We start from the raw sequence: 24,578 nt of genomic DNA, 5'->3' as shown, positions 1-24,578 counted from the left end.
TAATCATACCTATCGTATGAGATTTTGAAGCAGAGTATCTCATGTCTAAGAGCTTTTGGAATTTGAATCTTTGCGACGTCGTTTACTTGGTGTATGACCGTGTGCAAGTCATTTAACCTCCCTGAGTGTGTTTTCTCATAGGTAAATATTATGTACCTCAGAGCTGTTAGGATCAAGTGAAATGCCAGAATGTAAATCACTTATTAAAGTGCCTAGCAGTGTTCACTAGAGTTTTTATTTTGTTGTTGAGTATACATGAGTCAAACTGTAACCCAGACAACGTTTTGGGTGCTGAAATTTAAAAAAAAAAAAAAAAAAAAGGTAAAACAAAATGGCTAATCAACAAATTTGCTTTAAGGAGTTAATGTAATTTCCATTTCATTGTTATAAAGTGTGACCTAGTCTCACACTGACTATGGCTTAACAAGAGGTTAATACGTTTGGGATGGCGGTTTTAAAATCACGGTGATGAAAGACAGGTGGAGTCTATTGTGATATTTTTCTTCTAGTTATGTCTCAAACAGAGTCGTTTATTGAGCTACATTGATTTTCCTGTACTTTCAGGCAATTCAAATGGAAATTTGGCCTAGGGGAAATCCTTATTCCTTTAAGCTACAAAAGACTGTCTGTTTGTTTTTATTCTAATTCTTTAGCACATTGGGAAACAAGATCATTAATAATCACGAAGACATGCTTTGTTTGTTCAGACAAAAGTTCAACGTATAGTACTCAGCACACCTCTAATAAAAACCACCACGGTTGCTCTGGGCTTAGGGGTGCTGGAGATGAGAAATTGAAAATGAAATACACACAGCTGGGGAAGTCATCAGTTAAACAGTATGGGCGTAAAAAAGAGAGCAGAACTGCGCCAGTGTGGATATGGCTTAGACTTGGTGTTCTAATTCTTATCTCAGGATAATGGTGAAAGAATAGTATTTTAGCGGTTAAATTAAACAGTAGGTGACATTTTTGAAAAAAAAAGACCTCTCTGATAATATACTTCAGAGATTACAAGATCGATACTCGTTGTGACTTTTGTAATGCTCTCAAATTGGGAATCATATTCATAATAATATAGAATATGGAAATTCTAAAACTATCTTCTTCCATTTTAAACTTTATGATTCCCCCCTTAACAAGTGCTTATAGGGTACCACATTATACCCACAAATGATAGCTATAGGAGGCATTTGGCTTCACACCTGTCAGCGTCGTGTATTAACAGTAGTTAAGAAAGGGGTCTCTAGTGCCACCTGTCTGGGTCGCTGATGGCGCCGTTGACATATTTACTGTGAAACTGGTGAAGCTTAAGCATCAGGGCCCCTCACTTGCACAGGACCCTTCTAGGATCTTACAAGGGGACCATGGATTTATATGGTCATATGTTGCAAATCATTTAGGACCTTGGTCTCTTTCCACTCCCAACTTCTCTCCCTCACACTTTTCCTTGTGTAGGGTGGCATTGGAGTGGCTGTAGGCACTTTGAGTATTCAGCTAAGGAGAATTTCCCCTGGGGATGCGTTTAGTTTCCATTTAATTGGATCTATTTGTGAGGTGTGAAATCATTGCCATCTGTGATTGTTTAGTGCTAGCCATCCGGGGATATTCCTGCCACCCACTGACTCACCTAGTGAACGTCAAAGTACAGGGTCAGAGATGATAGGAAGATATGAATTTGTCCTATGGAGCCCCGCACCAGAGGAAAATAGGTAGTGGAGCGGAAATAAGGTTTGAAACGTATGGAAACTGAAGCCTGTCTCTGGAAAATTCTTCCTGCCGTCAGATATGTTGTAAAATGCCCAATCCAAATGGGAGTTTTCTCTCGTCAGCAATATATTTGATGATGGAACTTACACAGTTATAAACGTGCCCTAATTTTCTCTTTTGATGATTATTTCTTTTTTGAGGAATTTATCAGAATTCTTGTATCTTTAAGGCATGAACCTATAGCAGTACTGCAAAATTGAGTTCATCAGTGTGTGAAGTCACATGCATTATGCATCCCGGTGTACCACAGAATCATATGAACATACCAGGAAAAGATTCAGGGCTTATATGACATGAAATACTGATATTGATGAAGATGTTATCAAACTTGTAATATTCTAGGATGCCATCACAACAAAGTGGCTAATGAATGTCACCAATTCACAGAGTATTTAAGCCTAGTTTATTACACCATAAAGTCTTCCCAAATTTGGCAATAATGCCCAAAATTTGCATAACATTACTAATAACAAATTTTGAAGCCTTTCTAAATTATCAATAATGAAAACCATATTAAACAATCACATTGAGAAAAGACTGAATTATCTGTCTATTCTCTCTATAAAAAATATTATAAAACCATTGTCTTACAAGGAGGCAAAGTAAATGTAGCCCAAAAATTATAGAAAAAAAAGTGTTTATTAGGGAAATGTCAGGCACTTAATAATAAAAAATGTTATGCGATTTTTTTTCTGATGTTTGTGGTGTTTATCAGCTTAAAAACTATAATTTATTGTGATTTCTTGTCTCATTCTAAATAATGACTCAATTTGTACCTAATTTCATATTTATAATTTGGGATTCTTTTTCTTAAAGAGAGCCCCCCAATTTGTATAATTTCAGACCCCACAGAAGCTGGATCTGCCTGTGTTCCAAACTCTATTACTTGACAGCTGTGTGATTTGGGGAAAATCACGTAAACTCTCAGTGCCTCAGTTTGCCCATCTCCAAAGTGGGAATGAGAATAGTACCTACCTCCTAGAGTTGATGAGAGGGTTGATGACCTAAAACATGTAGAAGGGCACTTGGAACACTAGCTGGCACAAAGCAAACACCGTAGGGATGTTACTTATTGCTACTGTTGCTAGAGTATTTGGACTGAAATTAATAAAAAAGTTTACTGTGGCTGGTTCTTCCCTACTGAGTCTTATCCTAATGCAGCGGAATTAGCCAGCAGGAAGACAGGTGTGCATGCTGGTTCCAAGAACAGCTTCTCCCTTCCACTTCCCGACACACTAAGTCCACACTAGTGTGGACAGAGATGCCTCGTGATCTGTCATACGGGGTGGAAGGTGGGTCATCAAAACGCAGTAGGCATAGAGTTGAGCGGGAGGAAATTCCCCTTAGCTGACTTGGTTGGCCGTGAAAATCCAGACAGGCTAAAAATCCTCCCATGAAGTGTGCAAAAAAGGAGAACTTCTTAAGATCCTTCCTGCTCTGCAGTCCCAGTGACTGTAAGTAATTTCATGTGACCAAGAGGCTAGCGATTCCTAAGGGAACTGTGGAAGACCCCCTTCAGAGCTCATTGAGAATCACCGATGTCCTGAAAACCAGGCTGATTTTTAGATGTCAATTTCTTCCTTTGAGATTACATTTGCATCCATTTGGGGCCTCTCAATATTATTTCTTTCCTTTGAGTCTGATTTATTCAGTTAACAGTTTTATATACAGTGCTTTGTCCTCTGTAATCCCCTCAGAATTGGTTTTTTTTTTTTTAACGAGGTCGCTTAATCTCCTCTCTTCTGAAAATGCACAACTAGTTTCTCTGGCCTTTCTGAGTAATGGAGACCTTATTTTGTTAGGTTGTCAGCCCTCTCTCTACAGGGTTTCAGGCAGATAGTGTTTATTTCACTAGTCAATGTTACCATGTTCCATTTAGTTTCATTTTTATGAAGAAGTGTTTGGATAATGAGAGGTGTGTTGGGACTTCCCTGGTGGCACAGTGGTTAAGAATCCACCTGCCAATGCAGGGGACTCGGGTTCAAGCCCTGGTCCGCGAAGATCCCACATGCCGCGGAGCAGCTAGGCCCGTGAGCCACAACTACTGAGCCTGCGCCCAGGCTGCGCTTGTGTTAGTTTGTTTTTCTTTACATGTACCAATTTCAGCACCAAAGGACATGAAGCCAGTGGGTTCCATTAGCTGCAGCCCAGCATTGCCAACAATGGCAGATCTGCACTTAAAGCTAAAGTAGTCATTTCATTCAGTGTTCAGTAACCTTTGAGAGAGGAATCAACCAACAAAAAACAAATCCACTGGCCTAAATTTGAAACTTTAGTAAGTTTGACTGTTTCCATCATACATTAAGCCATAATACAGTATGTCCAAGTTTTTTTGTTTTTTATAAATTTATTTATTTATTTATTTTTGGCTGCGTTGGGTCTTCGTTGCTGCGCGTAGGCTTTCTCTAGTTGCAGCGAGCGGGGGCTACTCTTCGTTGCGGTGTGCGGGCTTCTTATTGCGGTGGCTTCTCTTGTTGTGGAGCACAGGCTCGAGGCACGCGGGCTTCCGTAGTTGTGGCTCATGGGCTCTAGAGCGCGGGCTTCAGTAGTTGTGGCTCGTGGGCTCAGTAGTTGTGGCTCACGGGCTCTAGAGCGCAGGCTCAGTAGTTGCGGCACACGGGCTTAGTTGTTCCTCGGCATGTGGGATCTTCCCGGACCAGGGATCGAACCCGTGTCCCCTGCATTGGCAGGCGGATTCTTATCCACTGCGCCACTAGGGAAATCCCTGTCCAAGTTTTTGAATCACTCTGAATCTCTACTAACTTTGACAATCCATGTCCTCTAAAGCTTCAGAGTGGTTATTAGTTTTGACTCGTCTTTCTGGGAAGTGCCTTGCAACCTTAACTTTGCAGCGTCCCTTCCTCCCTTAATTTGTACCTGCACAAGTCCCATCATGTCCCAAGAGCCTCATTAGAATTACATTCTCAAATCAAACAAATCCTGGGGAAAGTTTGAATTAGAATCTTCACATAACTTTTGCACCTTATTTGCTGTGTGACCGTCAGTAAAATCCATAGTCCCCAGAGCTGTCCTGATAAATGTTCTTTCATTGTGCTGACGATTTATTTCCCTAGGCGTCAGTTTCTTTACGCCTAAGAATGGGAGTAAATGTACCTAAACGCCTTTAGCTATTGACGTCAGGTATTTGAGTGCCACTGTTGTCTGTCTGGTTCTTCATGCTGTGATTTATCCTTACTAAAAAGAGAGGCAGCAGCCTGAAGTTGAGACTGTGTTCTCACATGGCAGGAGTGCTACTGAGAGGTAAATTTCAGTGACAGTTGCATTGTTTTGGGAAATGTTACATGTGTTCTATACTTTAGAAAAGGGACATTTTTTAAGGACTCCCAGAAGTCAGTTCTGCATGTAGGTAATTGTTTTGTGGGTATGTCTGGATTTAACCTAGATCTTTCCATTTAGGTGATTCACACATAGCCTATGAGGATGAGAGTTTTGAGTTCTTTAGAAGAAATATGCTTGACATACTTTAGGGTCATGTGATAAAGGATTCTATCCTGTGGTGGTTGTTTGTGCACAAATTTTCCCTCCAGTCTGCTTCCTGTGGTGTAACTTGGGTCCCAAGAGCTACTATAAATTAACCTTATTCCTACTCAGCTGACGGTGAGGCCTACTGGCTTTAGAGGCAATGTGTTCAGAAAAAAAAAAAAAAAATGGAACGTTAAATCTACTGTCATTTTTCTCTAATGGGAGCAGTATAAGAAAATATTGATTATTTGTATTGTTTTATGATCATTTAGGTGTCATTGAAATATACCTGATTTCTTTAGTCTTGATAAATCTGATTCCTTCCTTTCTTACTATCTTGTGTTTATTTCCCACCATGAATTTAGTGGTTTTCTAGCTAGTTTTTTTAAGTCTCTCAAAATAAGTTACTATGTAAGTGCTCTGTGTCTTAGGGAAACAATTTATAAATTATAATTATTATCCAAAAGAAATTTTTGAATCTGTTCCTTTGAATTAAAATGTTATATGCCATAGTTTAAAAAGTTTATGAAGAGATAGGATATCAGAATAAAAGCCAGTTATGTGTCAAATTTATATCGTATTGTTTTATTAAAAGCCTGCCATTGTGTTCCTTTACTAATATACTAGAGTATCTTTTTCAATTTGGAACACCTCATTGATTTGCATCTTTTAAAAATCATCTAAGACCTTAATTTCCACCAAATCTAGTATAGAGGAGGTTTGAAAGCTCAATTGACTGGATATATTGTATAATTTAACCAGAAATAAAGGTGAAAGATGCTCCTTTTAAATCTTGCCAAGTTCATCAGAAGCCTTTTATTGAGAAGTTTAGGTCCAAGGTGTTTGGGAGTGAAACCAGGTGCAAAATAACATGTTAGCAGCTATTTCACAGCATTAGGAAGAGAAGGATCGTGACTAGGGCCAGATTATAAATATGTCACATTCTTCCCCAGACGCAAGCCAGGTAACCATAGACTACCAGCCAGCTAGTGAAGTGTTCATGTAGATTTTAAGTAATGTTCACTATCTGCACAGATCCTTATTACCCTAATGGAGTAAATAAAAAAATCAGAACTTTGCATTTAGTTTCATGTAAGCGCGGAAGAATTAAGCCTACGATTTTAAGGAATGTGATTATTCCTTCCCGCAATGGTACCTTAGTATTCTTCAGTGGCAGAATTTCTCTCTGTCATTTCTTGAATGTGACAAGTTGAAAAGAGCCTCTTTTCATCTTAAACCATTCCTTTTCCACCTACCTGTTTTTAAAATACAAGTTACCGTGTTAGTCCGTACAAAAGCCATGGCCTTTCTCCCTTTTCATATTTAACATATTATTTTCACAGATTACCGTGTGACTAGAGCCGATTTTTTTCTGTTACTCTTCTCCATGATGGGTTCATTGACCCTCTCTTCTTTGAGTGCCTCTTTAGTGAAGCTGGAAAACAGCTGCCTCTAATATGGCTATTATTTCTGGAGTTTAACAGACATGTGCCTTGGATAAATTAAGGAGCAGTCAAAGGAGGTCCATAAATATGAATACTTTGCCAACTGCCTTTCCATTAAACCCTGTTGGTTGAATGAAATTAGTAAATAATTATGTTGGTGGGGAATCTGTTAGATCCAAATGGAATATAATGTCTTCCTTTAACAACAGAGCTTAATTTTTTTCCTATACACCAAATTCGTTTTTAGGGTAATCTCCATTGCAAATGGACCGATTTGCATTAAAACTATGCCTCCTTGTTCTGATTTGTCAACACCTCTTTTTTTAAAAAGTCTTTAACATTAAGCATGGGTGGGTAAGACCATCTGTTTCTGGATCTTGCCCGCAGCTCCATCACTTAACACATGAGACAGGTTACAGCTGTTTAATTGTTATGGTGCTGAATGATTATCATTCTATCCAAAATTAACATTTATATATGTATGCACAGAAAGCGTGCGGTTAAACATAAGTGATCTAATTGTGAATTAATGGTGTTAGGTATTCATCAGTTAGACCCGACATGAACAGTGAAGTGTAAAATAATGCTTTTCACAGACACTTCAACTCTTGGCTTTTAAGATGAGTCCCCAGTAGTGATGATTATGCGTGTGAGAAACCCACTCCCAATACACTGGTGTATGCAGAGGGAAAAGATCACCATAGAACTGTCATAAAAAACAAAGAGAAAACCATCTATGTGGTTACTGCACACACCCTAACTCTTTCCTGCCCCCAAAAGCATTATTCTCTGATCTGTGACCAGTGTAGGTACAAGCCCCATAGTAAAAGCCTAGATGGGCGATTATGGTTGCACGTACCAGCAAGGCACCCACAAGCTACTGGGAACATTTTTCTCAGCCAAATGAGGGTGGGTTTTCTCCTGTATGTAGGAATGGTGACACACAAACTCACATCATTCTGCTGCAAAAGCCAGCAATATATATTCTGTTAAGTCTGCTCAATACATTCCATAATGAAAAACAGAATGAAAAATTTTCAGCAAAATTGCACTATAAGGATCGTGATATGCTTGTAAAATAAGATATTTAAATGTCTTAGTTCCCAAGTAGTTACTGTAAAAGTGACTTGTATTTCCGAATTTATGAGCAGATTATACGAAGATTTACATAGCCCTTTAAAAAATATTAATTTACGTTGCTCGAATCAAATCACTAATGAGGGAACACAAAATATATAAGGACAAGTTGTGATGTGCTCTTTATTCTAAAAAACTGAATCACATTTTGATTAGGAACTGTGCATCTATACCAGCACGGGGTTTACGTGAGACAAAGAATAAGAAAACTTCTTGACACAAAAGTGGAGTTGTCTCCACTTTGGGATCTAGCCCGTTCATATGAAGAATGGTCCCATCAAAGGGAGTGTATCTTAAGGCGGTGGAGCATGAGGGGGCCTATCCTGGCATCACTGGGACAGAGTGGACCTCATGGCTTATGTAAACAGATCATTGGCAGCCCGGAGATGCTTTGCTTAAAGTCAGATTTCTTTCTTTCTTCATAGTCTCTTAAAAGATACCAGTTAATTCATGATTTTGTCCTTTTTAAACTGTCTTTATTAAAAAGATTAATTAATAGTACCTGTTATTTAAGTGTTTACTATGTGCTAAGGCACAATACAAAGTTCTCTGCATATATTATCTTACTTAATTTTCACAACAACCTTATCAAGTGGAAGCTATTAAAATTTCCATTGACAGAACTCAGGCTCAGAGAGGTTCTATAACTTTTCTGTGGATGCACATCTAGTAAGTAACAGAACCAGAACGCAAATCCACATGAACCATTCCCAAGCCCCTCCTCTTAAGCACTAGACTATGCTGCCTCCTAAATTACTGTTTAATTGTTTTAGCATGTATGTATATAGTAGAATAGGTGAAAATTAAATTTTGTTCTGTGATAAAGATAATATCTACATACCTGTCACATAAGATTGAATTGTCATAGAAACAGATGCAGTAATAACCATGTCAGCGATATATCAATAATAAAATGTCACTTTTTTATTCAGGAAAGTTTGAATTATAGCTGATAACAGGATCCATAGCTTGCCAAAATAAGAATAACAATTGCAGCAACAAAAAAACAGTTCAGAGAAAATCAATTTGTACTGTAGAGGATTTAAGGAAGTTGTAAACTACTTATTGAAAACTCCACACTTCCTTTTAAAAGTTAAATTTATTTCCAGTTTTTTAGTAGACTGAATACCATGTATAGACATTGACCACTGAAAAGCACTCATACAAAGTGAGTAGATGACTTGTGTAACCAGCATCGGCTCATGAAAAAAGGCTCAGAAAAGTTTAATACCCAGGATACAAGTGGTAAACATCTATGCACACTCTCTCACACCTGCAAATAAAGAAAAAATACTCTCTGTAAATCACCTTTGAAAAGAGCCATTTACCTACAATTTTCTCCAAATAACAGTTTTATCTTCAGTAAGTTAAACAGATTGTTCAACTTTATTATTTTTCCTGGTAAAGTTTTTAAAAATTGACAACGGAAAGACCTAGTATATTTTACATACTTATTTACACCTTATTCTATAAGTTTTCTTAAATATTAAATGTTATGAATAGACAAAAGTAATGATGGTAGACAAGAAATTACACTCTTTGATATTGACCAAATAGATCGTTTTCATGGTTTTCTGCCACAAGACTTGTTCGTACTACGCAGACACCACTTTGGTAATTGCAATAACCAAGTTCACTGTACCAGAATGTTTAATATCCAAATATTTGTTTAGTGTAAAATATATTTGTGTTCTGATTTTCATTTATTAATGTGAAGAACTGTCTCTGATAGCTTAGTTCCCAAATCAGGGTACTAAAATATACCTGATTTTTTTTTTTAATTTAGGCGATCATAAGATAATGTGGTTTTGCTTATGTCATTCACTGAACTCAAACAAGTAAAAATCTGAAAGAGACCTGTGTCACTCCATGTTTTCGTGTATGGTCCAGTAAATGAAATTACACCACGTGCAAAGACTACCGCAAAAATCATGTATCACACGCCAAACAGTAGTCACCGCTTTCGTAGGCTGTGTGCACGCCAGCGTCAGTGAGCCTGCTGTCTGCAGTCTGCCTGCTACACTGTTACTTCTGTTATGTAGATGTCATCTACAGCAAGGCATGAAATTCTAAACTGAAAGAAAATACCAAATATTATTCTCCCAGTTGTCTGTACAAAGTTCCGCAGCTTATCCTGGCACTTTTTCAGCAGTGCTGACTTGAAAAAGTGTGGTTTATCTCAAAGCACCTTTTCCATAGAATCCAGATTTTTTTTCTGGGCAGACTTAAATGAGGAAAAATATTATTTCACTCTTTTGGAATGTCTTGGCATAAATAGTGTTCCAAACTGAAGTATGGTATTTTGCTTGGGTAGGTGCATGCAAGAAGCAATGTATTGTACAGATAATTTTTTCACCAAATTTCCAATCTAGTAAAAGAATAAAATGTGCAAACTTTCAAAAACAATTTATTTGAAGCAGGTTTTCAAAAATGTGCTGCCAGTTTTAGGGGAGCAAAAGCTCTTTCAAACACGTGCACACACGCGTGTGCTCACACACACGCATATACACATATACGCACACACATACACCGTTTTTCTTTACTGGCACAACCTAGTTGTTAAAACTCACTTGCTAGTTGTTATATTTCAAATTAATTGACCCCCCTAAATAAGATAAAATATTTGCAATGTTTTATCTAATCTTAGAATGAGAATTCTGTGGTGAGAGAGGACTTTTTTTTTTTTTAATTTTATTTATTTATTTATTTATTTATTTATTTAGTTTTGGCTGTGTTGGGTCTTCGTTTCTGTGCGAGGGCTTTCTCTAGTTGCGGCAAGCGGGGGCCACTCTTCATCACGTTGCGCGGGCCTCTCACTATCGCGGCCTCTCTTGTTGCGGAGCACAGGCTCCAGACGCGCAGGCTCAGTAGTTGTGGCTCACGGGCCCAGTTCCTCCGCGGCATGTGGGATCTTCCCAGACCAGGGCTCGAACCCGTGTCCCCTGCATTGGCAGGCAGATTCTCAACCACTGCGCCACCAGGGAAGCCCGAGAGGACATATTTTTAAGCGGCCTGAGTAAATTGTTTTACAGGGTTTAAAATTATGTCGGTGTCATAATCCTTTATGACAGGGTAATCAGTAATAAAACAGTACAGTGCATATCAGTTAAGGAACATCAAATCAATGGGTATGCGGCTAGCACGCTGATTTAAACAGTTGCTGATTGGAATAAATGGATTTAATATGTACTTACTTGCAGACTGTAGCTTTTCTGTCATCCTACAGAAATTGGTACATGAATAATCTAAGAAAGATACCTACTTATAACTTTAATGAGATACTAACGTGAATCGTTTTTTAAGTCTGTATTATAAAGTATTATGAAACACACAATGCTAAATAAAAAACTTGTCCTCGACTCTGAGGACTTTGCAGTGTTCACCGTGGTGAAGGATATGTCTGTATTTTATTATGAATTCATCTGATTGAATTATCCTCTTTCGGAGATGGGCCCCTAAGATCTTCGTGCAGTAATTAAACTGAGAAATATTTCTAGCATTCTAGATTCTGTGTTCTTTGCCTGTGTCTAGAATATCCCCAGGAGTGAATTCAATAGCCCAGTGAAAATACTGTCCCATTTAATATGCCCCAACCAAGCACATTGTTGACAGCAGAAACAGTGTGAATAGATCACAACTACACATGTCAGCAACTGTGTACACACAGACTGTTGGCATATTTTCCCTTGTGAGCTGCCTAATGTAGATATAACCAACTTGGTTTGCCTTTGTTTCTTCTCTGTGTTTTGAAGAATCGGTTTGACAGTGAAAGGAAAGCGAAGTTGGAACTAACCTTATTCCGTGAAGACCTCCAAATACCCCAGTTCCTCCCCCAGACAGGCACATATACTCCTCTGACCTCTTTTTTAAAGGAGCAGCCTTCTTTGGAACTATCACTCAGCAAATATTTCTTATACAACAGACATCAACTGAAATGATTCTGGTCTTTGATTTTTCAAACTCACTTGTTTTAATTTTTCCTGGTTTTATCCCTCAGTTTTAATATCCTACCAATTGGTTTTCCAAACTTGGGATTTTTAGAACAAGTTACAGCACTTCTCATTATAAAGGATTCTTAACTACATAAAGTACCCTCCTTTATGAGGCTGTGTCCACAGATTAATACTTCAAGTTGTTTGGATTTTAATCTTACTTCTCAGTTTCTCCCTTTAATTGTCAATGTTGAAATAAGCATTTCCACATTTTTTTGTCTTATTTTCTCATTCAAGTAAATTCATTGACCAATCCAAAAACAGGTATGTTTCTCGTCTATCTTACCCAGGTACACAGTTCGGCTTCTGCTGAGTTGTATACAGAGCTTGTTTATTAAGTGTATGGACTTTGGTCTCAGACCACCTGGTTGGAATTTGGGCCACTTGCTAGCATTTTGATCTTGAGGAAGTTATTTAATTTCCTGTGCCTCAAGTTTCTTCATTTGTGAAGTAGGGAAGATAATAAAAGTACCTATTACCCCATAGAGTGGTGAAAATTAAATGAGCCAGTTCATATAAAATGCATAGCATAGTTTTCAGCACATAGTAACAGCCAGTAAATGCTAGTGATTGTTAATACCGCTGTATATAATTAGGATAGATCGACTGGGCAAGGGGAGAGGAACAGATGGGTGAAGGAGAGGGGAAGGATATTGTAAATGAGGTATTGCTCATATATGCTTCTCTCCCAAAAGGTAGCCTCTCTATTATTCATAGAATTTCTTCGAAAGCTGCGAACACGTGTAGGACATAGTGTTACCGAACCCAGGCCCAGCTGCTCGCTGCTCGAAAGCCAGTTCCTGAGACAAGTGTTGGTAGGAAAGGAAAGCTTGCTTTATTTCGGAGGCCGGCAACCAGGGGAGAGGGTGGACTCCTGTCCGAGAACCAACGCCCGATGGCTGCTCAGGGGGCAGGGGCTTTTAAAGGGGAGTTTCAGGGGTGCACAGGCGGAGGGCGGGCGCAGGGCAGCGTAGGCAGTGCTGACCGTCGTCTTGAAATCAGGAATGTGATGGTCTGATCAGCGTCACCTTGGTTGTTTTAAGTACGGTTAATCTTTAGTTCCGGGGTTTGTTCCCATTGCTTTGAGGCCAGTTCTCTGAATTGTGTGAAGTGGAGTAGCTTATGTCGTGGCTTCAATGTGGTCACCATGTAGCCGTCCTCCTCCGCCTCGTGGAGGGTGTCAGTATCTACAAGAGCTCACAGGACCCGGCTCAGAATATGACCTGTAGCCCTTGAGGAGGAGCTGAAGGTCCTTGACTGTGCTGAATGACCAAGCTCTGATTGTTTGGTCTCCTCTGACTGTTTTCCTCTGTTTCTGCATTTTCTCGCTTCTCTGATTAAACTCACTTTTTGGCTAAAGTGTTTCCACAGACAGAAGGCGGGCTGAGGACCTGGGGACAAGGACCTTAGGGCCTGCTCCGCTTCCGTAGGAGCACCGTAATAAGGTCATTTCGTCATTTTCTTCAGCAGGTATTAAGAATTCCTTATGAGCCAGGAGATGGGAATACAGTGGTTAGCGTGGCCACAGAGTTTGCATTTCTAATGCGGAAGATTTACACGTTAAGTCACATATGTCTATACATTGTTAAAGCCTTGTGTTTTCCTGGAATCTCTTAACTGAAATGAATTGATCACGGCTAGTTCTGGACTTTTTTCTCTTCTCCTTTTACATTTACCCTGGTGTTTATAGTCCTAGACTTCATCCATGAGACGTATTCAGGGGGAAAAACAGGAGGAATCAGTTAACTAGAGGAAATGGAGCAGGGGTGCCCATAATTTTGATAGATAAGCAGATGAGGCAACAGCATGTAGGTAGAATTTCCAAAGAGATGCTATGCTGTTCCTCCCTACTCTCCACATTGGGAATGAAAAATGGTACAAGAAGACTAACTGAGCAAGCTCCTTCTAGGGGCCTGTAGAATCCACGTCCTTTACTAAGCCGTACAGACAAGAGTAAGTCAATTTGTGTTCATCCCCCCACCCATCTTCCCCAGAAGTAAAGGGGGGAAGTATGGTAAACAGGGGCCTTGAAAAGAGAAAGAATTCTCTTTAAAAAGAAGCACCTAGAGGGGAGTGTGTGAAGAGGATACAGTACTCGTCATTTGCTTTGGTGATATTGGAGGTTTATGAGCTAATCGTAGAATAAAAATTCTTTTGAGGAGCCACACCTTTCTCCCACATCTCAGATTTCGCTGAGCCTTTGCCCACCTGTACCAGCGAGTAGACCAAGGACTTCCAGTGCCTGGGCTCGAAACTGGCGCAGTTGTTTCATTTGTTATGTTCTGGGATGACTGTATCGGAATGTATTTTGAAAGAGAGACAATTAAGGCCAAGATGAGCCCTAGCATTTGAAGACACTCGCCTGCCTTCTGCCATGTAAGGTGGATACACCTGGCACTTTCCCAAGGAAGCCTTGTAGAAGACGTCAAAAAGATGGTGGTACTACCCTATGGCTTTTGGGAACAAGTATCTGCTGAGATTCTTGTTAGGTCAGGAAAGATTGCACAGTACTTCTGAGCTTCTTTCATTCCCTTCTTCTACTAAAGAAAAAATTTTTGTTTGTTTCTAAATGTCTAAGAAGAGGCATTATGACACAGTTGTTAAGAGCAAGCCCCAGAGCCAGACAGCCTAGACAGCCCGTGACCTTGTACAAACTGCCTCTCTCCTCCTTTCTTCATCTGCATTTACCGTATCGGCTGTATTTACATCATAGGGTTGTGGTGAAGATTAAATGAGAGAATGGTATAAAGCACTTAGAGCTAGAAATTTGGGACTCAAAAATACATCAGCCAGGTGTTTGTAATCTGCAAGTTATGGAACCAGAGCTCCTGAAATGCTAGAATCATAAGCAGCACTTTGTGCGTGTGTGTGCATTTTTTTCGGGGGGCGGGGGCAGAGACTCCGTAAGTCTCACCACTTGCCTCAGAGATCTGAGACCCCAAAAGATTAAGAACCGCTGTCTTATGGGAAACACGGTAACACTCACCTCCTGTACCCCACAGGGGTCTTCTTAAAAGATAAATAAGCAAGAGGGAGGAGATATGGGGATATATGTATACGTATAGCTGATTCACTTTGTTATACAGCAGAAACTAACACACCATTGTAAAGCAATTATACTCCAATAAAGATGTTAAAAAAAAAAAGAAAGATAAATAATTGAAACTCCAGGGAAAGTGTTTTATGAATACAACATTTTACTGGAGACCAGTTTTTTAAAGGGCTCCATTTTATATGTCTAGAGCTCATATTTATAAGAGTTTTCTTCTATAAAACAAATTTAAAACTTCTTAGTAGATCTAATAGGAACGACTTTCCTTTAGTGTCAGAACACAGTCCTTCGTTTTCAAAGTGGTTTTTTTTGCAACTTAATGTGCATTTCAGCAATTGGTAGGTGTATTAATTTTTTAAATATACTGTATTATTTTTTACAATTATTGTTGCTAATGGCTTTTTACAACATACCTGCATTTTTCTGATGATTTCCTGTAGTGGCTTATATAATGATGTTTTCATTGTTGCAATTATTATCTTTAATAATTATTTGAACCTCATATATGGACATCTTCTTTTAACTTCTTCATTATTTAGAGCCAGGGTTTTGTGGAATTGTTGGAAATTTTACTCTACGCGGCCAAAATATAGGTGGTGGTTTTTCCCCCCCCTTCTCTCTTAGTCTTAAGCTATCAGCCTCAACTATTCCCTATGATATAAAATGCAAATGACACATCTTTGTATTTTTTTCTTCAGTACAGATATTTTTCTTATGGTTAGTTTTAAAACTTTTTGCAGAACGTGTTTTAAATATTTTTAATATTTAAAGCTGTATGTAAAATTTGACCTGCTGTATATTTTAAATGTGTTTTCTAATTTCAGCTCCACTTTCAGTGTTCTCTTGGCCCAATGACAAACCTACCTTTACCTATAATCCACTGTTTTGCATAATTGATTCTGTTTGCTAAAATAATGGGATTGGCTGGATTCTAATTTATTCCTCCTTTAAAACTACTAATCCAGATCAGGATTAATTACATTCCTTATTTTGGTTGTGTTAACTGAAGTGGACCTGATGTAAAAGCCAAAGGCTTATACTCCAACTCTGATCAGCGTTATTAATTTTCATAAACTAAGAATTCCCTCAGAAATACTACCCGAGGTGAACCAGGAACTCCACAGTGTTTAAAGGCACTTTGTTTATCCTCCGTATTAAATGAGCTCTTATGGGACTCTACTGGATTATATAATGTTTCGAAGGAATTATTAAGAAAGTATATGAATGATGTTATACAGTAATACATTTTTATTTTAATGTTTGAAAAGAATTATTTTTATGAAATTGTAATTTCAGACTAGTGCTTGACACTGTTTCTCCTCCCCCTTAGTTTCTCCTGCAGTATATTGTCAGCCATAAACATGCTTATTTTTAAAAGCAATTCAGAAGCCTCTGATGGAATACTGTGGCAACGTGAGGCATCCTTTTATATGCACGGTACAGATGGGTCTAAACCATTTATGGTTTTGTTTACACACGTGACAGAACTACCAGACTTGAGTAGCTCAACTGAAAGTTATAGTTTAAATCATTCTGTTAAAAGTTCTGCGACCACTTGCATATGTCAGTAATGAAAAATCATCAACATAAGCATCTTTGTAAAGCAATTTTAGACCATTAAAGATGTATGAATTTTGGCAAAGCAAGAAGACTTGAGGCTTATTAAGAATATATTAGGTCTCTCCAGTGAGTGAACGGAGAGGGATATTTATGCCTCTGTTCAAGAGGAAAGGTGTAGGCTAATTGTAACCTCATGAAAGATTAAATGGACAGGTACAGTAAAAGACTTCAGTCTTAATCCTGACTGTTCCAGCAAAGCTTTTGTGAGAAACAGAGCCTATTCCTGTCTGAATCCTGAAAAGAAACAAGATCTTAGTCCGTATTTCTTAATAGACTACATACATGATACATTACTGTGCGTCTGACATGTAGTCAAGGGCTACTGGGTAATCATAGTCTACAGAACTTGCACATGCCTTTTTCATAATACTATATTAAATTTGCTCAAGGACTCTCAGTTTCCTTTATTTTTTCTTCTTTATTAACAAAGTTTGATTATTTGTAAATATGCAAGTAACTCAAGAGAGAAGGTGAATGAAGTAGAATTTCTGTGGGTTTATCTTGCAGATTGAAGAAAGTATCTGAACATACATAAATGGCTCCTCTGGGCCTTCTGTGTATTCTTTCTGCCCTTCCACTGTGTGACCCTTGTGAAACTACTTTGTTAAAAACAAACTGAAAAAAAGAGAATTACTTTCTCACCTCCCCCCGCAAAAAACGTTGATTATTTGTAGCTCTCATAGTTGTAAATTTCCAAAATTATTTAGTAATAAAGAATTGATTCCATTTGTTCTACTTAGCTATGCTTTCATATAATCTCGGGAAGGATCAGGGTGGGTCCATTCCAAATAATCTGCGAAAGAAAGTGTTAGTTTCCCTGCATACTTTTCCTGAAAATGCTGAGCATATCCTGAAATCGTGACTACATTTTCTAAAACGTGAATATATTGCATTTTTAGAAGATAGGAAGTGCATCTCTGTCGTGTGATGTGAGTCTTATGTCAGCTGCAGCTACTCAATTTGCATGTAAATTCTGAAAATTTCCTTGTCCCATGTGACACTTCTGAAATGTCTGTCTGTTCTTTTTTCCTTTTTAATTTCTCAAGCTCACTATTTGGATAAGATAGTTAAAGGTACTGTATACTTGCTTTTTGTTGCCATATCTCTATAATAACGGTGTATTAGCTTGCACTAGGTATGAAAATAGACTGTTTTCATGCATATTTTTGTAAATTATAAATTAGGCTTACATTATGTGAAATCCTTTGGATTTAAAGTATTGAGACTTGAATGTCTGTGTCTCATTTTTATAAGTTTGGGTTATCACAGATTTCATCCTATGTAAAAACATTAGTTTTCACTGGAACCAAAAACTGAAGATAACAGTACATTTGCTGTTTTTTGTTTTGGGGGGTTTTTTTGTTTTGCTTTTTGGGTTTTTTTTTGGCTTTAAGATCTTCATTGTTGGCAATTCAGCTCATAGGCTTTAAATTCTAAATCAAGAATCATGAACGCTCGCTCTCTTATCACAGAATAAGAAATTGTCAATCTAAAGAAGATTCTGGTTAACATATGTTGAGAGAAATCTCATTTATCCTCATATGGAAACTTCTTTGGCTTTTTCTCAATGTTTCAAAATATATGTGATATCATAATTTATGTTTTGTGATTTTCTAAAAAAACTACAAAATACTGTGCATTCTAGAAAACAGAAATGATAACACCACTCAGCAGAAAACAGCAGATTCTTTATCTTCAGTTCATAGAAATAAGTGAAAACCGTATTTTTCAGAAGAGAAAATTCCCTTTCCCTTCCTCCTCAGATTACCTATTTTTTTATTCCTTGTTTGTGCTTTTCATTAGAATATGAAAATATTCATGACAATATCCAGGCTTTCATGTAATAACTTCTTGTGTGCCTGCAGTCAGCTGCTGCACCTCTTTGTCAGTGGGGCAGTTAAACCCTTTCTTTTTTTTTCATTAAAAACAAAACAGAAACATCCGTAAGGAAAATTCACCTTTTAGGTATTGAATAATCCATAAATACAGATGGTAATTGTCTGAAAGAAAAGAAGCAGCAAAATTAATCTTCTCCTGACCTGATGGTATCCATAAGTGTAATTTCATCATACCCAGCCACAAGAGACTGTCAAAATAGTCTTCTTTCTGTTAACTCTAATCTTAAGAGACAGAAAGTCTCTTTGAGATCTTTTCATTTAAAGTTGCACAGTGGAGGAGGGGAAGCCAAGATATGAATAATTCTTTTAATACAGACTTAAAATAAACATCCTTAAACGGATTGTTCCCTTAAATTTTGTCACCAAAACAAGAGTAGCATTCTAATTATAAGAAGCTGTAGAACAAACCCCAACTGCTAGAGCAAGTATTTTTTTTGCTAATATATATTTTATACCAAATTATAAGTAATTCTTTCCAGAGAGATCTGATTAATAGCCAATTATTCTTGCCATTTTAGAGCGTTTCTATCCTCGCTTCTGTCAGTGTCGTGTCACGCTCACAGACAAGCGCTCCAGAATCTACCCGAACGTCATCCTCGTAAACAGATCATGTTGGCTGCATGCCAGTTACCATCTGTAGGAAGTGGCAGAATTTGTTTTTTTTTTTTTAATGTCATGTTAGGCTGAAACAATTATAGATTTTGGATATATTAAATTATTTTCATTGTTTCCCAAATTTTCCCTCCTTGCCCATAAAAGCAGACAAGATAGGATATAAAGGTAACAGCATAAAAGCTTTAGGGAGATTGTCACAAACTATCACTCTTCGCGCTCTGTCTTGAAGCACGTGACTACCGCGTTTTTGTTCGGTCTATCGATGTTTTACTGTGGTCCTTATGGTATTTCATTTTGTCCGTCCTAAGTAATCCAATATGCACAGCTATTACATTCGGTTGGAAATCCTGTCGGTCCTGTCCCATCCGTATGCAGCCTGAATCCTAATGTTTGTTAGAATAGATGCTAAGCTGCTTCACTATTTCCTGGGCTTTGCTTATTCTGTGAAAAGGAATGTATTCTCGGCATAAAGTATAGTCATTAATACTGGCCTATACTTTGTGCAGTTATTTAATGCACTGTAATTTCACATGAATATACGGCAACTCTGAGGCCAGATAAAATTAATGTTCTCTTCAACATCATTCATATCCTCATACCCGCTTTCATGCTTTTAAATTTAGAGGGAATTTTTGAAAGCAACAAGGCGCTTTTAAGAAGGCATGTCTAACCAGTGACCAGTATTGTTTACAACAGATTAAAAAGTCTGTTCTAGGGCTTCTGAAATGATCTTGTTGTGACGCTTTTTTTCACACCTTACAATCACCCTTGTTGCTTTGCTAAAGGAAAAAAATTTAAGTTAATTTTGTCTGGCCTGCAGCAGTTTAGTGGATCATTGCAGATATTTCTGTCCTGCACAGGTAAGTGGTGTCTCAAGGGTCAGGCCAATCAAAGATGCCACTTGGATAAGAATGAGATTCCTTAGATAATGTTGCTGTTTCTATCCATGTGCAATTACAGTATTTGTGCTGTTTCGAAAGGCCTGTTCCCACTAAGTGTCCCTCATTTGTTTATTTGAGGTGCAAAAACTTTCAATACTCAAATCACTTCCGTTGTCCTTCTTTGTCTCTTTTGACAGAGGGGTGCCCCGGTCTGTGCAACAGCAATGGAAGATGCACGCTGGACCAAAACGGCTGGCATTGTGTTTGCCAGCCAGGGTGGAGGGGAGCGGGCTGTGACGTGGCCATGGAGACCCTCTGCGCAGACGGCAAGGACAATGAGGGAGGTAAGAGAGGCTGAGCAGCAAGGCGAGCTTGTGCCAGAACTCAGGCTTGTAAGTTCTCGCGGGTACCTGGTTATCTGTTGCCAAAAAAAAAAAAATCCGATCCCCATAGATTAAATTTTTGAAAAATGTATGAGTGCTGATAGGGTGATTTTGCTCCCTATTTTCCCTGAGACAAATGCAAGATTATTACCATTCAGGGAAAAGGCAAGGTAACCAAGCTACCGTGTAATGTACATTGTTCTCCACTCCTCATCCTAATCTCCAGGTGACAATTCTCCTCGCTGCAGTTTTTAGGACCCTGTAAATTGGGAGCTCTAAAGCAGTATTTTAATAATGAAACATTCCAAAAGATGCAAGACAGTTCCCAAGCTCTTCTGTTGGAAGGCTTGGATGAAAAGGAAAAAAAAAAAACAGGAACAGAAAGCAATCCCCTCGAAGCTGTACTTCCAGTGTCTTTTTATCCTTAACTTTACACCCTTTGAAAAGGATTATGATATAATCCACCCCACATAAGCCCAGGGTTAAGAAGTAATTATTTTCCCCGTTGCGCACATCCTCCGTGCTAGTGTATTTCAGTTTCAGAGAAGAGAGAAGTGAGAGTTAGTGGTTGTCTCCAGTGATGGAGGACTTGCCCCTGGATCTGTTCAGGGTTGGTGTCCCTTTGGGACTGAGATTTTTGGAAGGATTCCGTTTCTGTCTGGACCCCTGTGGTCACCTGCTCTGTGGGTTAGTGTGTGTCCCCTACCCCCGCCTTCATTCCACCTGCCCTTTTGGGAGTGTCCACGTGGGCAATATGTGTTGGTTAAAAGTGCAGGTTTAGAGTCAGATCTTCACTCCAACTCGTAGTGCTTATGTGACCTTAGACAAGGTTCTTATCCCTCTACATTTCAATGGCTTCGTGTATAAAAGAGTGATAAAGGAGTTTCTGGAAGGATTAAGTGAGAGAATGTTTGTAAAGTACTTAGTGTATTGCCAGGGATATATTCTATTGTAAGTAGCAGCTATTATTATCCAATTTTCCTTCTTTTGCTTTCAAAAGTGCTCCCCTTGACTGGGTGAAATTCATAAAAGGTTGTCAGAGAAGGTTGAATGGCCTTTTCCTTTCCAAATAAAGTGGACCTAACTTCAGGCAGACCTCGGAGATACTGCGGGTCCGGTTCCAGCCAACTGCAGTTAAGCAAGTACCAGAATAAAGCAAGTCACACGAATTTTGGGGTTTCCCAGTACATATAAAAGTTATGTTTACCCTACACTGTTAAGTTACCCTATACTGTAGTCTGTTAAGTGGGCAATAGCCTTATGTCTAAAAAACAATGTACATACGTTAATATAAAGATGTTGCTAAAAAATGTTAACCGTCATCTGAGCCTTAAGCAAGTTGTAGTCATAACATCAAAGGTCACCACCGATCACAGATCACCATCACAGATATAATAATGAAAGAGTTTGAAATATTGCGAGAATTACCGAAATGTGGCGCAGAGACACAAGGCGAGCAAATGCTGCCGGGAAAGCGGCGCGGTGGGCTTGCTCCCGGCAGAGCTGCCACACACCTTCAACGTATGAAAAACGCAGTATCTTTGAAGCACAATAAAGGGAAACACAGTAAAAACAAGGCCTGCCCTGTACTGTTCTCTCGGCAGCAGAGTGCCAGAACCAACTCTCAGCTCTCCCCATTGCCCCCAACACACACACACACGCACACGAACCAACTCTCAGCTCTCCCCATTGCCCCCAACACACACACACACACACACACACACACACACACACACGCACACACACACGTGCACGCGCTACAGTCATTCTGAAACCAAACGTTATTTGTGTCTCATCTTCCTAAGAGTTGCAATTCTCCCCTTTCATTCTAGCACATTGTTCACTATTTTCCCTGTTTTCTTTTAACCTGGACTCCTGAGCAACTTGAGCCCCTAGTTCTGAGCTGAAGCCTCCTTTGCTGTCTGCTCCTGATAGGTTTAGGTGGCCCTTAGCCCTCGCAGCCTCTCCTGCCTAACAATATGGAGCTGCCCCGATTCCTCCTCACCGTGCCCATGTGCCTGTCTTAGAAACACGGCATCGGTCCTCTCTGACCCCAGCCCAGATGGCAACTTTCCTCCTTACTTTCCCCCAAGAAGCCCCTACCCCATTGTTTTCTAATGCCCACGGAGGAAGGAGAGCTTCCCTTCCTCCTTTTTTTTTTTTTTTTAATTACTCTTTTATTTTTTATTCTTTTGCCGCACAGCATGAGGGATCTTAGTTCCCCGACCAGGGATCGAACCCATGCCCCCTGCAGTGGAAGCACGGAGTCCTAACCACTGGACCACCAGGGAAGTCCCTTCCCTTCCTCCTTGATCAGATATTTCACACTTGTCTTCTGAAAGATTACTTTGAGGAGGTTACAGACTCGTGCAGAGGGAAGCAAAGTGCAGGGCCAAGTTTGCAGAGACGCTGCAGAGTAACTGAGGGGCTAATCAACTCTTTAGTATTGTTATCCGCTAAGGAGGTTTCTCTTTCCTCAAAATTTATCAGCTGTGAATTGGCCTCGTTCCCCCTTTGTTTATTCTTCTTAGCCTGAAGCTCCGCTATCTCTAGACTTGCCTCTCCAAGGGGAAATCTGAGCTGATAGAAGACCTCCTGTGGATTCTCTACTTATCTCATATAATTTGTATTCCTGTCCCTAACCTAATTTTGTTGATCTTCTGAGAAGGAATCTCAGTGCCAGCTTTATTATATCCTGAGATTGTAACCTGGGTGCCTTATAACCCAAGCTAGAGGGTTCCTTGAACTTAAGCATGGGCTGTGTGTATACGGACAATATTTTCCACACCAAACACCAACTCAAGACACATAATCTGGCAATTAAGGATATCATTATCATTGTATGAGGACAATAAAACAGAATGTTTAAAATAAGGACTATACTTGAAATTCTATGATATGTAGGAACTATACCATTAGAGATCCATTGTCTAAACTAAGTTTGATGTCAAAATGGTGAATTAGCCAGAAAGTAGCCAAGTAATTTGATTTAACACATTAAGTAACTAAGGAGGAGGAGAAGATGAAGAGGTTGATTGGCCCGAATCAGAAATTAAACATATCATACGAATAGCTGCAGGTCTAGTCTGAGTAATTTTGTAGAACACAACTTTAAGAACTTTGCAGAACACACACACACACACACACACAGAGAAAGTTGCTTACTATTCCCAGAACTGAAAAAGATATATTTAAAAATTTTAGAAAGAACAGCCACATACGGTGAAATAAATATTTTTTTCTTACACCAAGCATCTTCCTTCCCCTCCAAAATATACCTTCCTTTACCAAATCCGCTTCACCCCACCTCTACTGCCTAAGCCTAAAGATCCTCAATCTCTGGATCTCACTAAGTAAATAGGTGACCCGGGCTTCCCTGGTGGCGCAGTGGTTAAGAATCCGCTTGCCAATGCAGGGGACACGGGTTCGAGCCCTGGTCCGGGAAGATCCCACATGCCGCGGAGCAACTGAGGCCGTGCACCACAATTACTGAGCCTGCGCTCTAGAGCCCGCGAGCCACAACTACTGAGCCCGTGTGCCACAACTACTGAAGCCCGCATGCCTAGAGCCTGTGCTCTGCAACAAGAGAAGCCACCGCAATGAGAAGTCTACACGCCGCAACGAAGAGTAGCCCCCACTCGCCGCAACTAGAGGAAGTCCGTGCGCAGCAACGAAGACCCAACGCAGCCAAAAATAAATAAAATAAATAAATTTAGTTAAAAAAAAATAGGTGACCCTCTCTGCCTGTGGAGCCAACTTCCCCTTTATGTCTCTAACGCGCTTGAGGAAAAGCAGACTTCGAGGGGAACTTGTGATGAGGACTAGGAGAAGTGGGCTACCAATAAAGTAGACGGGAGGAACTTGTCTTTAGCCACTCTCGCAACACCTGCACGGCCATAAGAAGTAAATCTGCTGTTCAGTTGGACCTTGTTTCTTTAAGGCTCAAATAAATAGCTGTTGCATACACAGACCCATTAGCTTTTCAGAACTAAGGCCATCTTTTACCCACCATAAAGGCCTTGACAAAGATCCCCACTCTCTGTGGACTCAACAGGGTGTCTCCCCCTTCGCTTCTCAAATCTGAGCTCCAGGTGTCACACACAGGCAGCTGGAGCAGACATCGGGGCAGAGGTGGGCTATGGGAGAGTCCATTTTTAAATCACACAGTGGACGTCAGAAACTTGTGGTCACTGGACCAGAGAATTGTGGCGAACATCTCCACACAGGGCCTGTAGGCACTTCGGAAGCAAGGACAAGATATCCTTTCCTCATTGGAAAAGCTTTCTGAGCAAGTGATCCACGCTG

General features: G+C 39.4%; 1 protein-coding gene across 6 annotated transcripts in view; it reads left to right on the top strand.

Annotated features, from left to right (window-relative positions):
- The window catches only part of TENM3 (teneurin transmembrane protein 3), a 311,183-nt gene that overhangs the window by 217,248 nt on the left and 69,357 nt on the right, over positions 1–24,578 (top strand). For all 6 annotated transcript variants that reach the window (XM_068532312.1, XM_068532313.1, XM_068532307.1 and 3 more), the window contains one exon: positions 20,088–20,234. In XM_068532312.1, coding sequence (XP_068388413.1) covers positions 20,088–20,234 — 147 coding nt within the window. The remainder of the gene's footprint in view (positions 1–20,087; positions 20,235–24,578) is intronic.

This window comes from Eschrichtius robustus, chromosome 21 (assembly GCF_028021215.1).
Source record: "Eschrichtius robustus isolate mEscRob2 chromosome 21, mEscRob2.pri, whole genome shotgun sequence".
Classification (NCBI taxonomy): Eukaryota; Metazoa; Chordata; class Mammalia; order Artiodactyla; family Eschrichtiidae; genus Eschrichtius; species Eschrichtius robustus.
The sequence above is the reverse complement of the archived record's forward strand: the minus strand, read 5'-3'. Positions and strand labels throughout refer to the sequence as shown.